Source organism: Dermacentor silvarum, chromosome 1 (assembly GCF_013339745.2).
Source record: "Dermacentor silvarum isolate Dsil-2018 chromosome 1, BIME_Dsil_1.4, whole genome shotgun sequence".
Taxonomy (NCBI): domain Eukaryota; kingdom Metazoa; phylum Arthropoda; class Arachnida; order Ixodida; family Ixodidae; genus Dermacentor; species Dermacentor silvarum.
Window position 1 is genome coordinate 221,001,414 of NC_051154.1, and position 16,410 is coordinate 221,017,823.

Here is a 16,410-nt window from a genome sequence, read left to right on the forward strand (position 1 = left end):
AAAAAAGAGGAATGATACATACTGTCGCGACGACTGATTCTTCCAGAGATTATTGGTTATCTAGAACGAAGGCGGCAGTATTGAATGAAGCATTTTGTTCCAAATGCTACGTGGACTTGAATGATGATGTCACTTGAATACGACCCTGTAATTGGCCAGTGGTTACGGTGGAAGTGCTATAAGTATAACGCTTGAGCGAACGACCGCTCAGTTGGCCGCCGGCATGGTAACCGGCATGCTTCGCCATTGAACTCGCTATTTCTTGCAGCTGGACGTGAGGACGCACTTAATCCGGGAGCAGCATGAAGTCTGTCGCGTGTGTTGTGCTGGCAGCAGTTGCTTTGTATTTGGGTGAGCCACTGCTTTATTTTTCAGTATACTGTACCGTGTCTACTATTGTTTTTTGCGCAGTCGGTTTTGCCGTATCATAATCACAGATTCAGAACTAACGATGTGTTACTAGAACGCAGTGGGGCATACATTGGCCGACGTTTGCGTAATCGTATGTGTGCAAGGAGCTGTGATGGGGGAAACTTCGCGAGGGGAGTACTTGTACATGTTGCTGTCATTCGTGAACGGTTCCCGTTGCACTTTCGAGCACGACGCCAATATTGCCTCGCGTGCCTCATTCGTAGTGCTCCTCTTGTCTTACTGTTGCTGCAGTGCGCGACGCGGCCTGCGAGTGCCAGCAAGGGTGGTTTGACTGCGGTAACGACCGCTGTATCACCATGTTCTGGAGGTGCGATGGCCAGAACGACTGCGGCAACCACAAGGACGAGACCGGATGCAGTAAGACGTGTTGAATTGTATCCTATTTTCTGGTCACGGTTTATTTTCTTATTTCTAATACCTCGAAACACGTCGAGCAGCTTTGACACAGGTTTAGCTCGTAAATGCTTTTGCCGGAAAGCTTCCCGTTCCGTCACCATACCCTTCAGTTTGGAGCTTCTAATTTGACCTTTCATCTGCAACTTTTCAGTACTCGGTTATCCGACTACGGGCATTTGTTCCGGGTGTCATGTTTTCTCGGTTAGTTGTTGCATGTCTGCGCGTCCGTGTTCAGGCCATGGTTTCTGCGTTTCGGTCTCTTCCATGTGTTATCGCTCGGTTAAAAGCCTGCCGTGCTTCAGTGCGATGATCTGCCTTTACTACTCTGTTCACCTTTCCTCTTGCATGCTTAGAAACTGGTATTTCTTTGTCCTCTCGGCTACTACGCAGTCAATTATCCTAAGCAAATGCCTCGGTAGTTCCATGCGTGTAACTTGCTACTCGCTTTCCCGTCGTATAGGTGACCACCCCAATCGTTGTCCCTCGGACAGATTCGCCTGCCGCGACGGCAGCTACTGCGTACCTGCAATATGGGTGTGCGACGGCGAAGCAGACTGTCACGACTCTACTGACGAGTTGGACTGCCACTTGAACAACTGCACCGGCTACCGCTGTCACAATAACGAGTGCATCCCTAGCCACTGGCGTTGTGATGAAACGGAAGACTGTGCCGATGCCTCCGATGAACTGAACTGTGTTCCTAAAAACGATACCACCAGCACGGCAGCGCCTCGTTGCGACGTCGACCAGGGTCGCTTCCCGTGCCTGGACGGACAGTGCCTTGGTCCTTCAAAGGTGTGCGATGGCCGGAAGGATTGTGGCGACGGCGCTGACGAAGGCGCCTTCTGCAGTGAGTAAAAACTGCTTAACGCTACGCTTTTAGCCTTCATCCGTGTAGCGTTAGTTTCGCTCACTGTTTTGCCACCCAGGAATTATTTCGGCATTGTGCCATAGCTGTGGGCTTCCTATTCCTCAATTTCAGTCTCGCTACAATGCTCCCGCTACCGATGCTGTCTTCGTGCTCTTACCGCTGCTTAGCATTCCTGCAAGTGACATTGCCCGAATGATTGCCCTCCTTCGTTCCTTTGCAGAGGTCAACGAGTGCAGCCAGAAAAAATGCAGTCAAGGGTGCTTCGTTGCCACCAATGGTTCTACCTGTTACTGCAATACGGGCTTCCACCTCATGGCAGACCACATCTCTTGTGCCGGTATTTCTATTACACCTACATACCTTTTGCTAGATTCTTCGCTGCGTGGTATATTGTACAGCTTTGCCTTGACGGCATTTCTCAACATTTCTGAACACGCGGTATAACCGGTGTCGAAGGGCCTTCGTCCTTCAACGCCGTTATCGCGTCTCCCTACGGAGGGTGCGGTCCGTACGAACGCACTACTTGCACAAGGATGTTGTCCCAGCCTGTATTTGCTCCAGAGCCTTCCACGGGGGCTGCGGTGATGGTTTTCCATCCCATTACGCGAATAGGCCATCACGCACACACGCGCTGCCGTCCAGTAGTTTCCATATTTTGCGAATGCTATTAAATAAGGGGCATTTTCCGACATCACTCCTAGATTTACGATTCATGGCGGACCTCCGGTTCCACACCGTTGCATCAACCGTTGTTGCGTCTTTGTCCGCTACTTGCAGATGACGACGAATGCGCTGAAACCTCACGTCTGCAGCCACGGGTGCACAAACTCTCCTGGGTCTTACTCCTGTCACTGTCTCGAGGGCTACCAGCTCGCCGACAAAAGCTTCTGCAAGGCACGAGACCCTGAGCCGCTCCTTCTCTTCTCCAACACGAAGGAAATTCGTGGCCTCTGGCTTCGATCCAACCGGTATTTCGAAATCCACCCGGCTGAGGCTCAGGCCGTCGGCGTGGAGTTCGACAGCGACCAGCACCGTGTATATTGGACCGATGTCTCTGCACGCAAGTCGTCCATTCATTCCTGCCGCCTTGATGGTTCGGGGTTCAAAACTCTCTTCAGTGCAGGTAAGTCTTGCCGCTCTGTAGCACCCTTGCTCAGTACCGCCCCCGAGATCATCCGTCTCCTTCCTGCTATTTCGCATACTGTCCTTTCACAATAGGCACACCTCACGTTAGATCCCCTAAAGAGCTTCGCATCCTTACGATTTGGAGTACTCGGCAGGTATGCGTTTTGTAAGCGAAGCTACACATCGCAGCTCATGAAAGTTTCCGCATATGTACTTAGTTTGAACCGAAACTTACTGCAACATTTGCGAAGTACAATCGTCGCGAAAAAAAAACCTGAGCGCGCACCGTACCTTCAGTAATGCTTCGGGCACGCACTCCACTGTTATGGTTTAAATTGACGCCTATGGTTATTTGCATTCGTTATCAAAGGCAATTCACATTGAGCCAACAGCAGCATGCATAACCCTGATCAACCGACATCATTCATCTGAATACGATGAGGAATGTTGGCCTACACCAGCATCAATTTTCTACATTACTAGGAAAGCGCCATGAAGCATCGGCACAATGGCCTGTCCTAAGAGACCCCCCCCCCCCCCCCCCCCTTTTCATTTGCGTTTTACGCGTGTGTACTGGGGGGCGGTTTTTCTAAACGTTTACTCCACTCGGGTGTTAAAATTACTGAGCCTGCTTCGCGTTCTTGTTGCAGCTCGAACGCACTCGATGTATCAAATGGCGCATGATTCTCGTATGTGGTTTCCTAGGCTCGCTTATATACCCGTAGTGCGTCTACACCTGTATTGCATGAGCCGACCACGCTTGCTACTGACCTCCGTTTGCCTGTTTCACTTGTTTCCTGGAGTGAAAAGCCTTGCCTAATAAGCTTAAGGCCTTGTAACTGCCTGTTTACCTCACTGCAACGTTACAATTGCCAATTTCCGCCCGCGAATCCCATTGATTGCTTGTTGCTGCACTTGCATGAACTTCACTATTGCTCCTTCCGTATCACCCCCTCCTGTATCGGTGTCGAATTCAGTTCTCTCGGTTTTTCTTAACCGCTTTCCTTTTTATTTCAGAAAAAACTCTACTGGAAGATCTCTCATTGGACTGGGTTACAAATAACCTGTACATCACGGACTCTCTCGTCAAACGCATCCTTGTGTGTACTACAGATGGCCTTTCTTGCAGCGCCCTGATTACGGAGTCGGTGGATTCTCCTCGAGCCATCATCGTAAACCCACCGCAAAAGTACGTCATTTCTACCTTCACTTCCGCAAATCTGTTTACTTTAGTACTGCACGTAGCTTAACACAACTGCATCTGCTTTCACATTCCCCCGCCCCTCATTTTCTGGTCGTCAGGGCCATGTACTGGACAGACTGGGGCTCGCAGCCAGCAGTCATGCATTCGAGTATGGACGGCACGAACATCCAGCAATTGGTATCGACCGATCTTGGTTGGCCTAACGGCCTTACGTTGGATCAGACCACCAACCGTCTCTACTGGTGTGACGCCAAGCTCTCCAGGCTGGAATTCCTGGAGCTCGCCACCCTGAGACGAGCCGTCGTCATGGATGAAGATGTCTTCCACCCTTTCGCCCTTGCTGTTTTTGAGGACACGGTTTACTGGAGCGACTGGGCATCTTACTCCCTCGACTCCAGCAACAAGCTTACCGGCAAGCACCACCACCGCGTTTTACGTGAAAACGGCAACCACATCATGGGTGTTCACGTTTACCATCCAGTCCTACGCCTGCGAGGTACATCACACGTTTTCTCGCACCATTTCGCGCTTTACCTTAACCTTCCTCTTCCTTAGGCATCCAGAATCCATGCTGGGCCAACCCCTGTGATCACATCTGCGTGCTCTCTGCCAACTCCTACATGTGCCTGTGCCGCATTGGATACAAACTGGCGGCTGACAAGCGCTCTTGCACAGGTTTGCTGTTCATTTTGTCGCAGCTCTCTCTTGCGCCAACCTTTCATACTTCAAGCATTTCGCCTTTCCGACTCTATTCGCAACTTCTCATCGCCGCCTTAATTCTTTGAACCGATAACACGCGCTCCTCCTGGTGACCCTGCTAGCGCAAAACCTCGCGCACTCGCACTGCCTCTCCGTACACCTTCATTTCCATGTGCATGGTGTTCCTGTGCACTGCTGAACTTCGTCGAATGGCGGCCGCTCAATCCTTGGCGTTCCATCCAGCCATATCCAGTTGATCTGGCTGTTCTGATCATGCTGCACGCCACCTGAATTTTAGAATTTTATTCGGTTTCTGCTTGCGAATGCAGAACGTGCTATTAACGCGGGTGCCACGAGAAGCGCGTTGTCTGCAACACATGACAATTTATGGATTGTTTTCATCTTCGTACACTTAAATCTCTCGCAAACTTCTTTGGACCCATAGCCGTAATGGCTAGCATAACAATATACAGCAGATACACCCTGTAGTTTTCCTGTCCCTTTTTTTTTCCTCTCTGAAACGGACAGCCTAGATTGCGCTTCGCCTCAACAGCCAGTTCACCATTGAGTGATGTCCAGCGTAAGTGCTATTAGGCTCGGGAATGTCACTCACGCGGCCGTTCCATGATAATTCGCATGAAGGGTGCCCCTCCTGCTATGCCTCTTGCTTTCGTGTTAAATTGCACGCGTGTCTTTACAGTTACCAAGGACTTCCGTTTCGTCGTCGTAGCTGAAGAAGACTTGCTGTACAAGATTGAACTCGACAGGGTCGGTGCTCCTCTCCCCGTTGCGTTGCCCTTTTCCAATTTGGGAATGATTAGTGCGCTGGCCTTCGACTGGTCCAACCAAACGCTCCACTACAGTGACAATCGCCACGAAATCCTGTCCGCAGTCAACGTCAACACTTTCAGTCAATGGTAGGCGTTCCCCTATGCTTCTGACTTTGCTTGAATGCCACATGGTTTCAGTGGACTTCAGCATTCCATCTTCGTTCCCGTTCATTAGCAGTTCTCACCGTCGTGTGCTGCAGCACCCAATTTCGCTTCATTCCTTTCATTTGCAGGACCGTCCACAATCACATTGGCTCGGTCTTCGGCATGGATTTCGACGTGACTCATCAACTTCTCTACTGGGTAGACGCCGACAAGTACACGCTCGAGGTATGCCGAGCCAACGGTTCCGGTCACGCCATCATCCGGGACGACCTCCGCCGACCAGTTGGCGTTGCTCTCTACCCTTTTGCTGGGTAAGCCCTTCGACTCTTCCTTCTCTTGCTAAGGCATAATGCAATCTACCTGCACAGCAGCTTGTCCCCTTCAGTCGTGGCGTACATTTGTGGACGCGACTTATTGCTGCAGTTTCTGTGAAATGGGACGAGGAATGCGCCACCAACATGAAGCTTAAGGCTACTTTAACATTCTGCTTGCCTGACGTACCTCCATTTTGAGTGGAATTAGAGGACCGCTTTGGTGACGGCATTGCTGTGTTTGTCGGGTGCTTTCGTCGTGAGGCGGTTGATTAGCAATTGTAAAGTTTTTCTAATGCTTGCACAACAATTAAATTGCGCATATAATTCGAGCGGTTTGTAGACATTGTTTTATGGACAAGCGCAGCATGACTGACCGTTGAATACATATTTGATTACTCCGTAACTATCGTTACACCATGTAGTCATTCCACGACCTTGCACACCCCCGTTGAAAACAAGGCATCACCTTGGCATGAACTCGCATCATCAAACAGTCGATCATAATTTATGACTGAAGGGATATACCCACGACTGTAATGGCCCAGCACAGATGCACCGCCACAAGTTTGCCGTTCCGTCCCGTCAGCACATCGCGCTCTTAAGTAACTAGACCATCCTTTGTTTCTTTTCAGAATACTTTTTGTGCTGACCGCCGGTGACCTACCCGCGATTACCTCGTACACAATGGATGGCCGAAACCCCCGGCTACTTCCTTTATCCACTCTGCTGCTTCCAGTCTCCCTTAGCGTCGATCTGGTGGCCCGGAAGCTCGTCTGGGCTGACGCCACTCGTGGAACCATCGAATATTTAGACCTTCGGAACACGTTCTCGGCGTAAGCATTTTCAACGACTTCCTGTAGCACGTTCGCGCGATAGAACTCTCACTGTCCCTTAGCATCGCTGATCCACCCGTTCCATAACCTTTCACCGGCATTTCCACTCTGTCTCATTACTTCACGGCCAGGTGCGCTATTCGAGCTTCGAAAACTGAATCTCGTACATCAGCGCTATCTATGCACTTCCATAACACTACAGCCACCATTACGTTGCCTTAATACGTGCGATGTCATGGTGCACTTTCACAGCTACGACCTTTTACATTGCCTTACCACCACTTCCCGCCTTTATTGACCTCTTCATAAACACTGCCCCATGGATCATCTCCAATCACTAACGAATGCCTGTCGGCATGCTTACTTATTATCGCTATTAACTATTCTATTATCACTTACGTTTTCCAGGACACCGGTCATCGTTCAACAAGTGAAAGCGCATGTCTCTTCGGTGTCTGCTGCGCACAACGAAATCCACTGGATATCCCGTGACAACGCCTCCCTTGAATACATCGATCTGTCTGTCGAGCCCAACCTTCGCCGTCACGTTCCCCTGCGGTCTACGCGAAACGGCACCTATTCGAGGCGTGTGATTGTCGCTTCTCAAGTCCCTCCGTTCGGTAAGTTCATGCTCTTTGTGCCCATGTCACCCGCTTATTTCTTGCAATTGTACCACGTTCGTACCATGCTCGTCATTCCCATCTTGCCTTTTCTGCCGGCTTTCTAGCTCTGTTTCATTCATGCCCACTACCAGTCGTTAATGCTTTAATGTTCACTTTCTCGTCTTGCAGCGTCCGGTCCGTGTGGACAAAATAATGGTGGCTGCTCCCACACCTGCCTACCAGTTCGCACTACAGACCGCTCCTGCTTCTGTCCACCTGGAATGGCCCTCAATGCTGACAACGCCACCTGTCGAGGTCCTTCTCTATTTCTTGCACTTCAAACAGGCTTAACCCTCTGACCACGCGTTAACACCGAGTTTTCCCACTTTCCACCTGTTTCAGTCGAAAACGGCACCTGCCGTCCGCACGAGCTCCCATGCGCTGGCCGTTGCATCGCCGCCACCTACTGGTGCGACGGCCACAAGGACTGCTCCGACAACGCGGACGAAGCATCTTGTGGTATGGCTTTGGATTTCTTTAGCGCACTCCCCGTTAGACTGCCATACTCCTGCACGCAGGTGCAGCCACGTGTCCTTCCACCGACTTCACATGCTCCAACGGCCGTTGCATTGAAAAGGAATGGCAGTGTGACGGCTACAACGACTGTGGTGACCTCTCCGATGAAAAGAACTGCAGTGAGAATCGTTTTTCTTCCATGAAGCATCCCTTCCATTTGCCGCAGCTTCATTAACCCAATCCCTACCACTTTTCAATGACACGTTCATTGCGTGGCTTCCTCCAGCGCCACTGGTCGCGCAGAATATGTAAATCTCCAGCCAATAATTGGGACTAAACTTCAATAATCCAGCGCACGCCACTTTCTCCCTTCGGTGTGTTGACATGTTACAAAGCAGGCCTATTCTTTCGTAGCCCGCCAGACCTGCGCTACCCACCAGTACACCTGCCGCAGCGGAGTCTGTGTTCCTCTCTACTGGCGTTGCGATGGCTCTGAAGACTGCCCCGATGGTGACGACGAGCTCAACTGCCACGCCGTACGCTGCCCTAGCGGTCACGACCGCTGCGCCAATGGCCAGTGTATTCCCCACGACTGGACTTGCGACGGCCATGCAGACTGCACAGATTCCTCGGACGAAAAAAACTGCAGTAAGGAAATTTAATTTAGGTTCCATGTTTGCTTGTCAACCCGACGGACGTTCGCATTTAATGTCCCATATGCGTACTAGCTGTCTTCTGTAGCACAACTTTTAAAACTGCATGGAGGCAACTGCAATTCGGCGTACTTAGGTCGGTTACCTGAAACTCGACTTAACTGCGTCATAAATCGCGATGTTCTCGTAACGAATTGACGGCCAATTTAATTCAGTTTTAAGATACCGGCACGTATTGCGAAATGAAGACCATCAGCGATGAGAACTGCCATGCAGATGCATATCGGGATTAGCGGCACTTCCGAGATCTGTGCTTCACTCGACCACTGTCCTGAAAGATATGAACTTCATTATAACGTTACTTTATTCCTCCGTCTCCAACACGTGCCCCGAATTCTCGTTTAGCTACATGTCGCCCATTATTCAGTTAATTTCAGCCTCTTCCCAATAAACACCTATTGCAGGTGATTTTTTTGACAATATCTGTTCGATAAACATCGTGTTCCGCTTCCAACCCCTTCTGCATAACTGGTCCATGTCCCGCCATCCACAACCTTCTGCCTATTGGTCAGTCTTGTCCACCTCGACTGCCACCTCAATCCAGCATTACCGCCGCTATTCGCAGGTCGTATCGATTACCCCTCAGCGGTCGCTCGTCTTCTGCCGTGACCAAGTCGGTTTCTGTCGTTCTATCACATGCATAAATATATTCCACCACATTCATACCTCCCCGCCCAGACTTCGCTCGTTCTTTTCATCACCTGTCCCACGATTTCACCATTGCTACGTACGCCACTTTCCCTGCCTCTGCAGCCGAACCTCTCACCTGCTTGGTTGACGATTTCCACTGCACCAATGGGCAGTGCGTAGACAAGAGGCTTCGCTGCGACCACGATGACGACTGCTGAAGACGCCTCCGACGAAGTTGGCTGTGGTGAGCCTGCCCGCTCTTTAGTTGTAGTGTTGAGGACAAATATGCAGCTGTGTGATTTAATGCAACGGCGATGCCTTATTAGACAACCTGGAGCGCTATTAACACACTAGACATAAAACAAACGCCACGCGCGCTGTGTTCCGTTTCTACGTCTTGTGTGTTTATAGTGCTCAAAGTTTAATACACTGCCGGCTAGCCCACCTATCCATCCTATGGCGATGCCTTGTTGCCGCTTAAGGTAATCCATTAGGCAGTTAATCGGATGGTGACACTGCCTCCTTCGTTGATCATTTCACTTCCACCTCTAATGCTGCACGCACTTGTTCTACCCATCTCAGATTACGCAAAGGTCAACCGATCGAAGTGTCCCACGGGCATGGTCAACTGTGGTGATGGCCACTGCATCTACGCCCACGACATGTGTGACGGCTACGTCGACTGTCACAACGGCAGGGACGAGCGCAACTGCTGTAAGCTTTTCCGTATGCCCGCGTTAGTTTTCCTGCAACGCGGCAGTGTCGACTCGAGAACGCAACATAAACGGGACGGCGCACAATTAAACGAAGGTCAACGCATTGAGCTTCATGGAGTGACAGCACGAGAGCCGCATTTAGCCACTCTCGATTCCTAGCAAAACGTTCAATTTTCCTCTGCGTGACCTTGTATCAAGTAAATGCACTTTGCTGACTTATCTGGCATCGCAACTTTCTATACTCGCAGCTGCGCCCATATGCCAGTCAGCTGAGTTCTTCTGCACTGGAACAAAACGCTGCATTCTGCAAAGCTGGCTCTGCGACGGTGACGACGACTGCGGCGATGGCATGGATGAACTCCTTCCTCGATGTCACCCCACCACGCAGGTTCGCGCAACTAGTGAGTACTGCTCTCGCACCTCCTTGGTGGCGTGGTGTCTTGATGGCCCTCTCGTCTTGCCGCATTATCACTACAGCTCTCAAATGAGCCTGCAACCATAGTAACAAGTTCCATCCATATGTCGCCTTCAACTCGTGTTGCATTTCCTTCAGCTGCGCCTGCCTGCTGGGGCAACGAATTCCGGTGCGGTTCCCACGAATGCATCGCCTGGTCCCGTGTATGCGACGGACGCACCGATTGCGCCGATTTCTCGGACGAAGGCAGCCATTGCGGTACAGTTGCATTACTACTCTCAAGAGCCTTCACTTCTCTCGTCTGGATACTTCCATCTCCATGGTTTTTGATGCATGCCCCATTCTGCTGCGAAAGTGACTTAATCCTCATTTATGTCGCCTAACAGTTCGCCTGATTCAGGAACAGTATTAAACCGAACGCCGGCGATTCGTAAAAGCATAGCGCGCTCGTTACTGCAGCTCCTACTGCTTTACTCGCTCTTCCCACTGCACAACAGTAGACGTGAGCTTGCTGATTCATCTGTGCGCTGTAAGTTGCCACTGCCTTAGCCTGCCACGCTCACAACTGCGTGCTGTTTCTATACTTTCAGTAAAACATTGCGGCACTGCTAATGGAGGATGCGCTCACATCTGCCGGGAATCTCCATCTGGTCCGATTTGTTCCTGTCATCCCGGTTACCGGCTCAACCCAGATCACAAGTCGTGCGATGGTATGTTTTCCGCTCATTTTGTCCTAACTTGGCACTCATCGCTTCCTCTCTGCAAAATTTCCTCCAGACGTCGATGAATGTCAAACTCCCGGCCATTGCAGTCACTTCTGTCAGAACTCTAAGGGCAGCTTCAAGTGCACATGCGCTGATGGTTACGCCCTCGGTGTCGACCGCCGCTACTGCAAGGTTCAATGTACGTAACGCCTGCTACCACATTGCTGTTATTAATCGGCTCTGCACTTTCAGATGGGGAAGCGTTCCTGCTCTACATGCTTCCGAACCAGATACGGAGCTTTTCAATGCACGGTCATGCCCAGCATTTACTTGCTGAAGATTCTCTCTCAGATATGCATGGTATGGACTACCGAGTGACCGACCAGTCCGTATTCTGGACCGAAATGGACGAGGTACCCCTACTTCCTGTCCTTCGCACGCATACCTGTTTGATCTGTGCTTCAAGTTTGCAACTGCTTCCTTATAAATCTGCTTTTTGACGGCAGCCTCACCATCCACCCACTTCATCCCGTAACTGACATGTCATTTCATTGGTACCCGATAAGCCCTGATAGCTGCTGTTAAACCAATACGCACGTGACGACTATCGCAGGGCATATCATTCGTGTCGCAAAGGGTCCAATTCAGAATTCCAGCGGTGTTCTTTCCTTCGCTTTTCTAGTGCCCTAAATATCCGGTACACTTGCCTTATTTCCCCGGTGCTTGAAGAGCGAACCTGTAAGCGGAAAGAGTCGGCACTATTTATACTTCGATGACAGCACGTTCCTACAGTGCCTTAAGTACACTTAGTTCTCCAAGCACTTCAATAGCTCCTACAGCAGCTGAGCCTCGCTGAACCACTCGGCTAATATACACTTCTGTACCACTTTCAAGACACACCTCCACGGCCGCCTAGCTTGCCTGTACATTTTCGAGGAGTTTTACCATCAAGGCTTTCCAGTTTACCCATGTTTACTGCAACTCGTAACCTTTTGGAGGCTCAGGCTGTTCTTGCTTTCTTGCACCTTCGGCGTATATTATCGTGACCTCTCGTAGTGCTCCTGTCTGTCGCAGTTCTACTCCTTCTGTTTGGCTAACCTGGCGCTCGACCACTTTTCAGGGTGTCATCAACGTTATGACTCTAGGAAACGGCAAGCAGTTCACACTTCTCGACGACATCCACGAGCCCCACCACGTTGCGGTCGACTGGGTAGCCGGCAACATCTACTTCACCGACGGCTGGGTTCACATACAAGCGTGCGAGCCCACTTTCAAACACTGCACCGACGTCGTCGATACGACCTACTCGCACCTGAACACGTTCGCCCTTTCGGCTAACGACGGGTTAGTGCGTCTTCCCAATCTTTTTCGTTGCTTAGGCTGCAGTATTTGGCTCAAATTGTATTACGTGTACAACAGCTAGGGATAGAATACTGATATCCTCAATTATTCCAGGTTGATGTTCTGGGCTGTATGGCACGAAGTCGTGAACAAAGACCACGGCCTCATTGAGCGCTCCAACATGGACGGCACTGCAAGAATTATCTTGCTCACGGATAAGATCTTGTGGCCTTGCTCCATTACCATTGACGCCGTTCACAAGCGCATATATTGGTCGGACGCGAACAAAAATGTCATTGAAAGTGCAACATACGATGGCAAACAGCGGTAAGGCGGCAGTCCTGTAATCCTTTCTAATTACCCGTAACTTGCACCTGCTACCGTGCACATTTAAGCCGCAGTAGTAATAGTCAACAGCCCGCACGAACTTGTTGCCTGTAGCTCGGCCATGTCGCGTAATCTCTGGCGCTGTTTAGGAATGCGTTTCCAACTTGCTGAATTGTTAATTGCAGAAAATTGGTCCGAGGTGCTGGCCTGTCAAGCCCGTTCAGCATCGCTCTATTCGAAGACTGGCTATACTGGTCTGACTGGGGCTCGGACTCTCTGATGGCCTGCAACAAATACACCGGCACAAACATTGGCCTTGTACATCACGGCACAGCCAAAGCCACGGTTCTCAAAGTTCTTCATGCTGTTCACCAACCAAGTGGTACATATTTCTTTACTCTTCAATTAGACGCTAGCCTGTAACAAGAATCTACACAGCGTGCTCTTATTCTGTTACCACCATTTTACGCTTAGACTTCGTGGTTTCTCGTTACATCTATCCAGGCGTAAACCGCTGCGCCCGCAACCAGTGCGCACACATCTGCCTGCTGAACCCTAGTGCGTACGCGTGTGCTTGTTCTCATGGCTACTCTCTGGCACAGGACGCTCATAGCTGTGTAGAATCCGGTAAGCTTTCGCTTAGCTGGCTGACATCTTCCCTTGTTGCTCCTCGCTGAGCACTCCCCTCGCCCACCCGCATTTACCGATCTGCATCGTTAGCCTGTGGTGCTGCTGCCCATTTCCGGATTCGTTCACACCCTCTGCTGAGCACGCAGGTGCAACTACTTTCCGTTTTGTGTTCTCTCCCAGATGAGCACTACAATTTGACCAGCTCCGACGTCCTTGGTCAGTTTTGCAATCCTGTATGCCTGAATGGTGGCCGCTGCATCTCCGGCAACGGTTCTTACTACTGCAGGTAAGCTAATGGACCAAGACAAGCGCGACCTCTTTCGAGCACTCTAACACCTGTCAAGCTTTATATCAATGCTGAGCCATTCCCTTAGACATGCACCCGCACGTACCCTCTAGCATACATCCCTGTACTAGTACTCTGCTTATTGTCTAGCCAGCTTAAGCAACTAATGAGATTCGTCAACTCGCTTTCGCCTCATATATTGTACGCAATTTGTGAATAGTACACCTTCTCGCAGGTGTCTCGACGGTTTCAAGGGGCCTTCCTGCAAGGATGCCATGATTGTCTCGACACTACCTCAGAAGTCCAGCTCCCACTCTACAGCGCTGGCCTCCTTCCTCGTCAGCATCCTGTGTGTGGCCTTGCTTGTCCTTGGCTACGTGCTGTACAGGAGAAACAGGCAAGGCTGAGTGCATGTGCAGTACCACTTCGCTACTCATCTCGGCTTGACACATTGGTCACCTAGTTCACGTCGATTCATATCCTATTTCCACTTCCTCAACACTAAATCTAGCCGCATCGACTGCTACCTTCATTTACTGCACGACTTCTAGCCTGAAGTAAGACGTCCCTCTGGTCTTACTCAGCCTGTGGGCCTCACTTTCCCTTCCTTAAGCCTTGTATCCTTTTCTAAAGCACTGTTCTCATTGTATCGTACCCCCCCCCCCACCACTTGGTGGATGCTTCCGTAAGCGTTCGTGATCCTGAACAGCCCACCGATTCATTCTCTGCCCTTATGTCCTTTCTTAGGGAGAGGCTTGCGGCCTTGGATTTCTCGATCAGCTTCAAGAAACCTACCTTCAGGAAGCGCCAGGGCTTGCTCGAAGATGAGCACCCTGTTGCTGCCGACGAGGATTACCACGCCATGACCCCTGCACCGGGCTTCATAAATCCTGCGTTCGCCACTCGTAAAGTATGCATTTCTTTGCGACTTTTACCTAGCACTTGCTTTTAGCCTGCCCGCCTGCATCACTCTCCTCCGGCCTCAAGGTGTCTGCGGAGTTGCTTTGAACCTTTCCTCAACATGGATTTTAACAAGATACGCATCCGCCGTTTTCTCGTCCTTCCGGTGTTCGCTAACTTAAAAGTTCATTAAGCTCTCTCTGCGAGTCAAAATTCACGGTTTTCCTTCGCGCCTCAGCCTGCTACAACAGCTCTCTCAACATCCTGTGTACACGCACTAACTTCCTGTTTCTTTCAGTCGGAGCTTCTCACCGATGATGGCCAGTTCAAGCGTTGGTCTTCCAGTGACTCCCTACAGTCTTCGTCTTCAAAAGACAAATCCACGTGCGCCCTTGCCTCGGACTCTGCTGTGAAGGACCAAGTTTTCTTCTTCCGGAAGCACTAGTGGCCGAAGGTCGAACGTCACCCGTTTGTATATTGTGTAATGTGTGACATTTAATTTATACATGCTCTGTATACTTACAGAAAGCTTTTAAGATGTTGCTGTTCAAAATAGCTTTTATCTAACAAATAAAACGCAGTCTACTTTTACATGAGCTTCATTTGTATGCCCTTCCTACCACTGGCAGCAATCTTGTGCTGCCTGTGGGGATATATTAACGGGTGGCTATCGCATAGCTGTACGACGCATCACCTACCTGTTTCCGCTGGCTAATTCGGCTGATGCGTGCAGTCGTACGCTGCATGGTATTCAATGGGTAGCCGGTGCATTGAGCCATCTCTCCATACGCCAAGCTTCCTCAAAAAATAAACCGTGATTAAGGTTTCTGTGCCCAACACAGCGTTAAAAGAATACTTTGGCCTAATCTGTAACGTTAACCACGACCACCTAGCCAGGAGGTTCCTCTGCAACATCATACGCTATGCGCCGATAGTACTTTGATGTCAAGTCGATACCTCCAACGCGAGAAAATGTATCGTGAAGGCGAGTACGTTGCATAGCGGACGTCCACCCATATCCACTGAGAGCTCCAATAGATCGGCATTTTTTGGCCATGCTGCTGCTAGCAATGAAACTCTGGCTTTTATGTCGGTGTCTATTTGTCGTGCTTTCGTCGTGTCTCGTGCACACGCTGTTAACAAAATCGCTGTTTGCGTGAACTCTTCTGCCTGTTCGATATGGCTGCGACAGCCTGCGTCGAGGCTAGGCAACACAGCGTATGAAAGTAGCCTCGCGGTTCTTCGTTGGTGGCTGCAAGCCACATCCCAAATTGCGAAATCACCCAGTCTCATTCGAACCTAACTAGCCCGGCCACACTCTACCATGTTTAAATGCATCTGGCGCAGCAGGTCCAGGTGAGCCAAACTGCGCCTTGTCTGATCCACCCCATGACTGATGCAATCTGAAGGTCTCGGCATAACCAGTTATCATTTTGATAGGTCCGGCAAGGAAATTTACACTTTGCGAGTTTACTCGACCATCTTTCACCCGGTTCGAGTAAACGCGCAATTGCCCCCTTTTCTTCTAGTAAGGGCGTGACGTGGTTCCTTACGTGGCTTTTCGGGGAGGCAAAGCATTTGCTGAATGCTCATTCACACTAGGCCGAACGACACCGATTTTGGTCTGCCGACTGTAGGCGACAACGTTTTCCTTCCTTTATTTAAAGGAATTTTAGCGTTTTCCTTCCTTTAAACCATTGGCCACAGCGTTTTCCGTCCTGTAAATTGCTGTCGCCAACAGTCGGCAGACCAAAATCGGTGTCGTGTCGGCCTAGTGTGAATGAGCCCTTATTGTGCTTTGTTCGCAGATGTGCAGTCTGG

The 16,410-nt window shown here is 50.4% G+C and overlaps 1 protein-coding gene across 1 annotated transcript; it reads left to right on the forward strand.

Moving 5' to 3' along the window:
• Positions 1 to 220: 220 nt before the first annotated feature.
• On the forward strand, positions 221 to 15,165 carry LOC119436782 (low-density lipoprotein receptor-related protein 2-like). Its single transcript, XM_037703772.2, is given in 33 exon segments — positions 221 to 351; positions 664 to 789; positions 1,289 to 1,678; positions 1,920 to 2,036; positions 2,477 to 2,495; positions 2,497 to 2,822; positions 3,842 to 4,013; positions 4,127 to 4,524; positions 4,584 to 4,703; positions 5,428 to 5,644; positions 5,791 to 5,973; positions 6,609 to 6,809; positions 7,218 to 7,429; positions 7,601 to 7,726; positions 7,814 to 7,930; positions 7,990 to 8,106; positions 8,342 to 8,575; positions 9,394 to 9,485; positions 9,487 to 9,514; positions 9,853 to 9,984; positions 10,235 to 10,387; positions 10,540 to 10,659; positions 10,992 to 11,111; positions 11,179 to 11,304; positions 11,358 to 11,518; positions 12,226 to 12,449; positions 12,561 to 12,773; positions 12,959 to 13,155; positions 13,278 to 13,400; positions 13,584 to 13,689; positions 13,925 to 14,086; positions 14,437 to 14,599; positions 14,888 to 15,165. Coding segments are annotated over 33 exon segments (5,391 nt in total). The 5' UTR covers positions 221 to 302; the 3' UTR covers positions 15,035 to 15,165.
• The last annotated feature ends 1,245 nt before the right edge of the window (positions 15,166 to 16,410 follow it).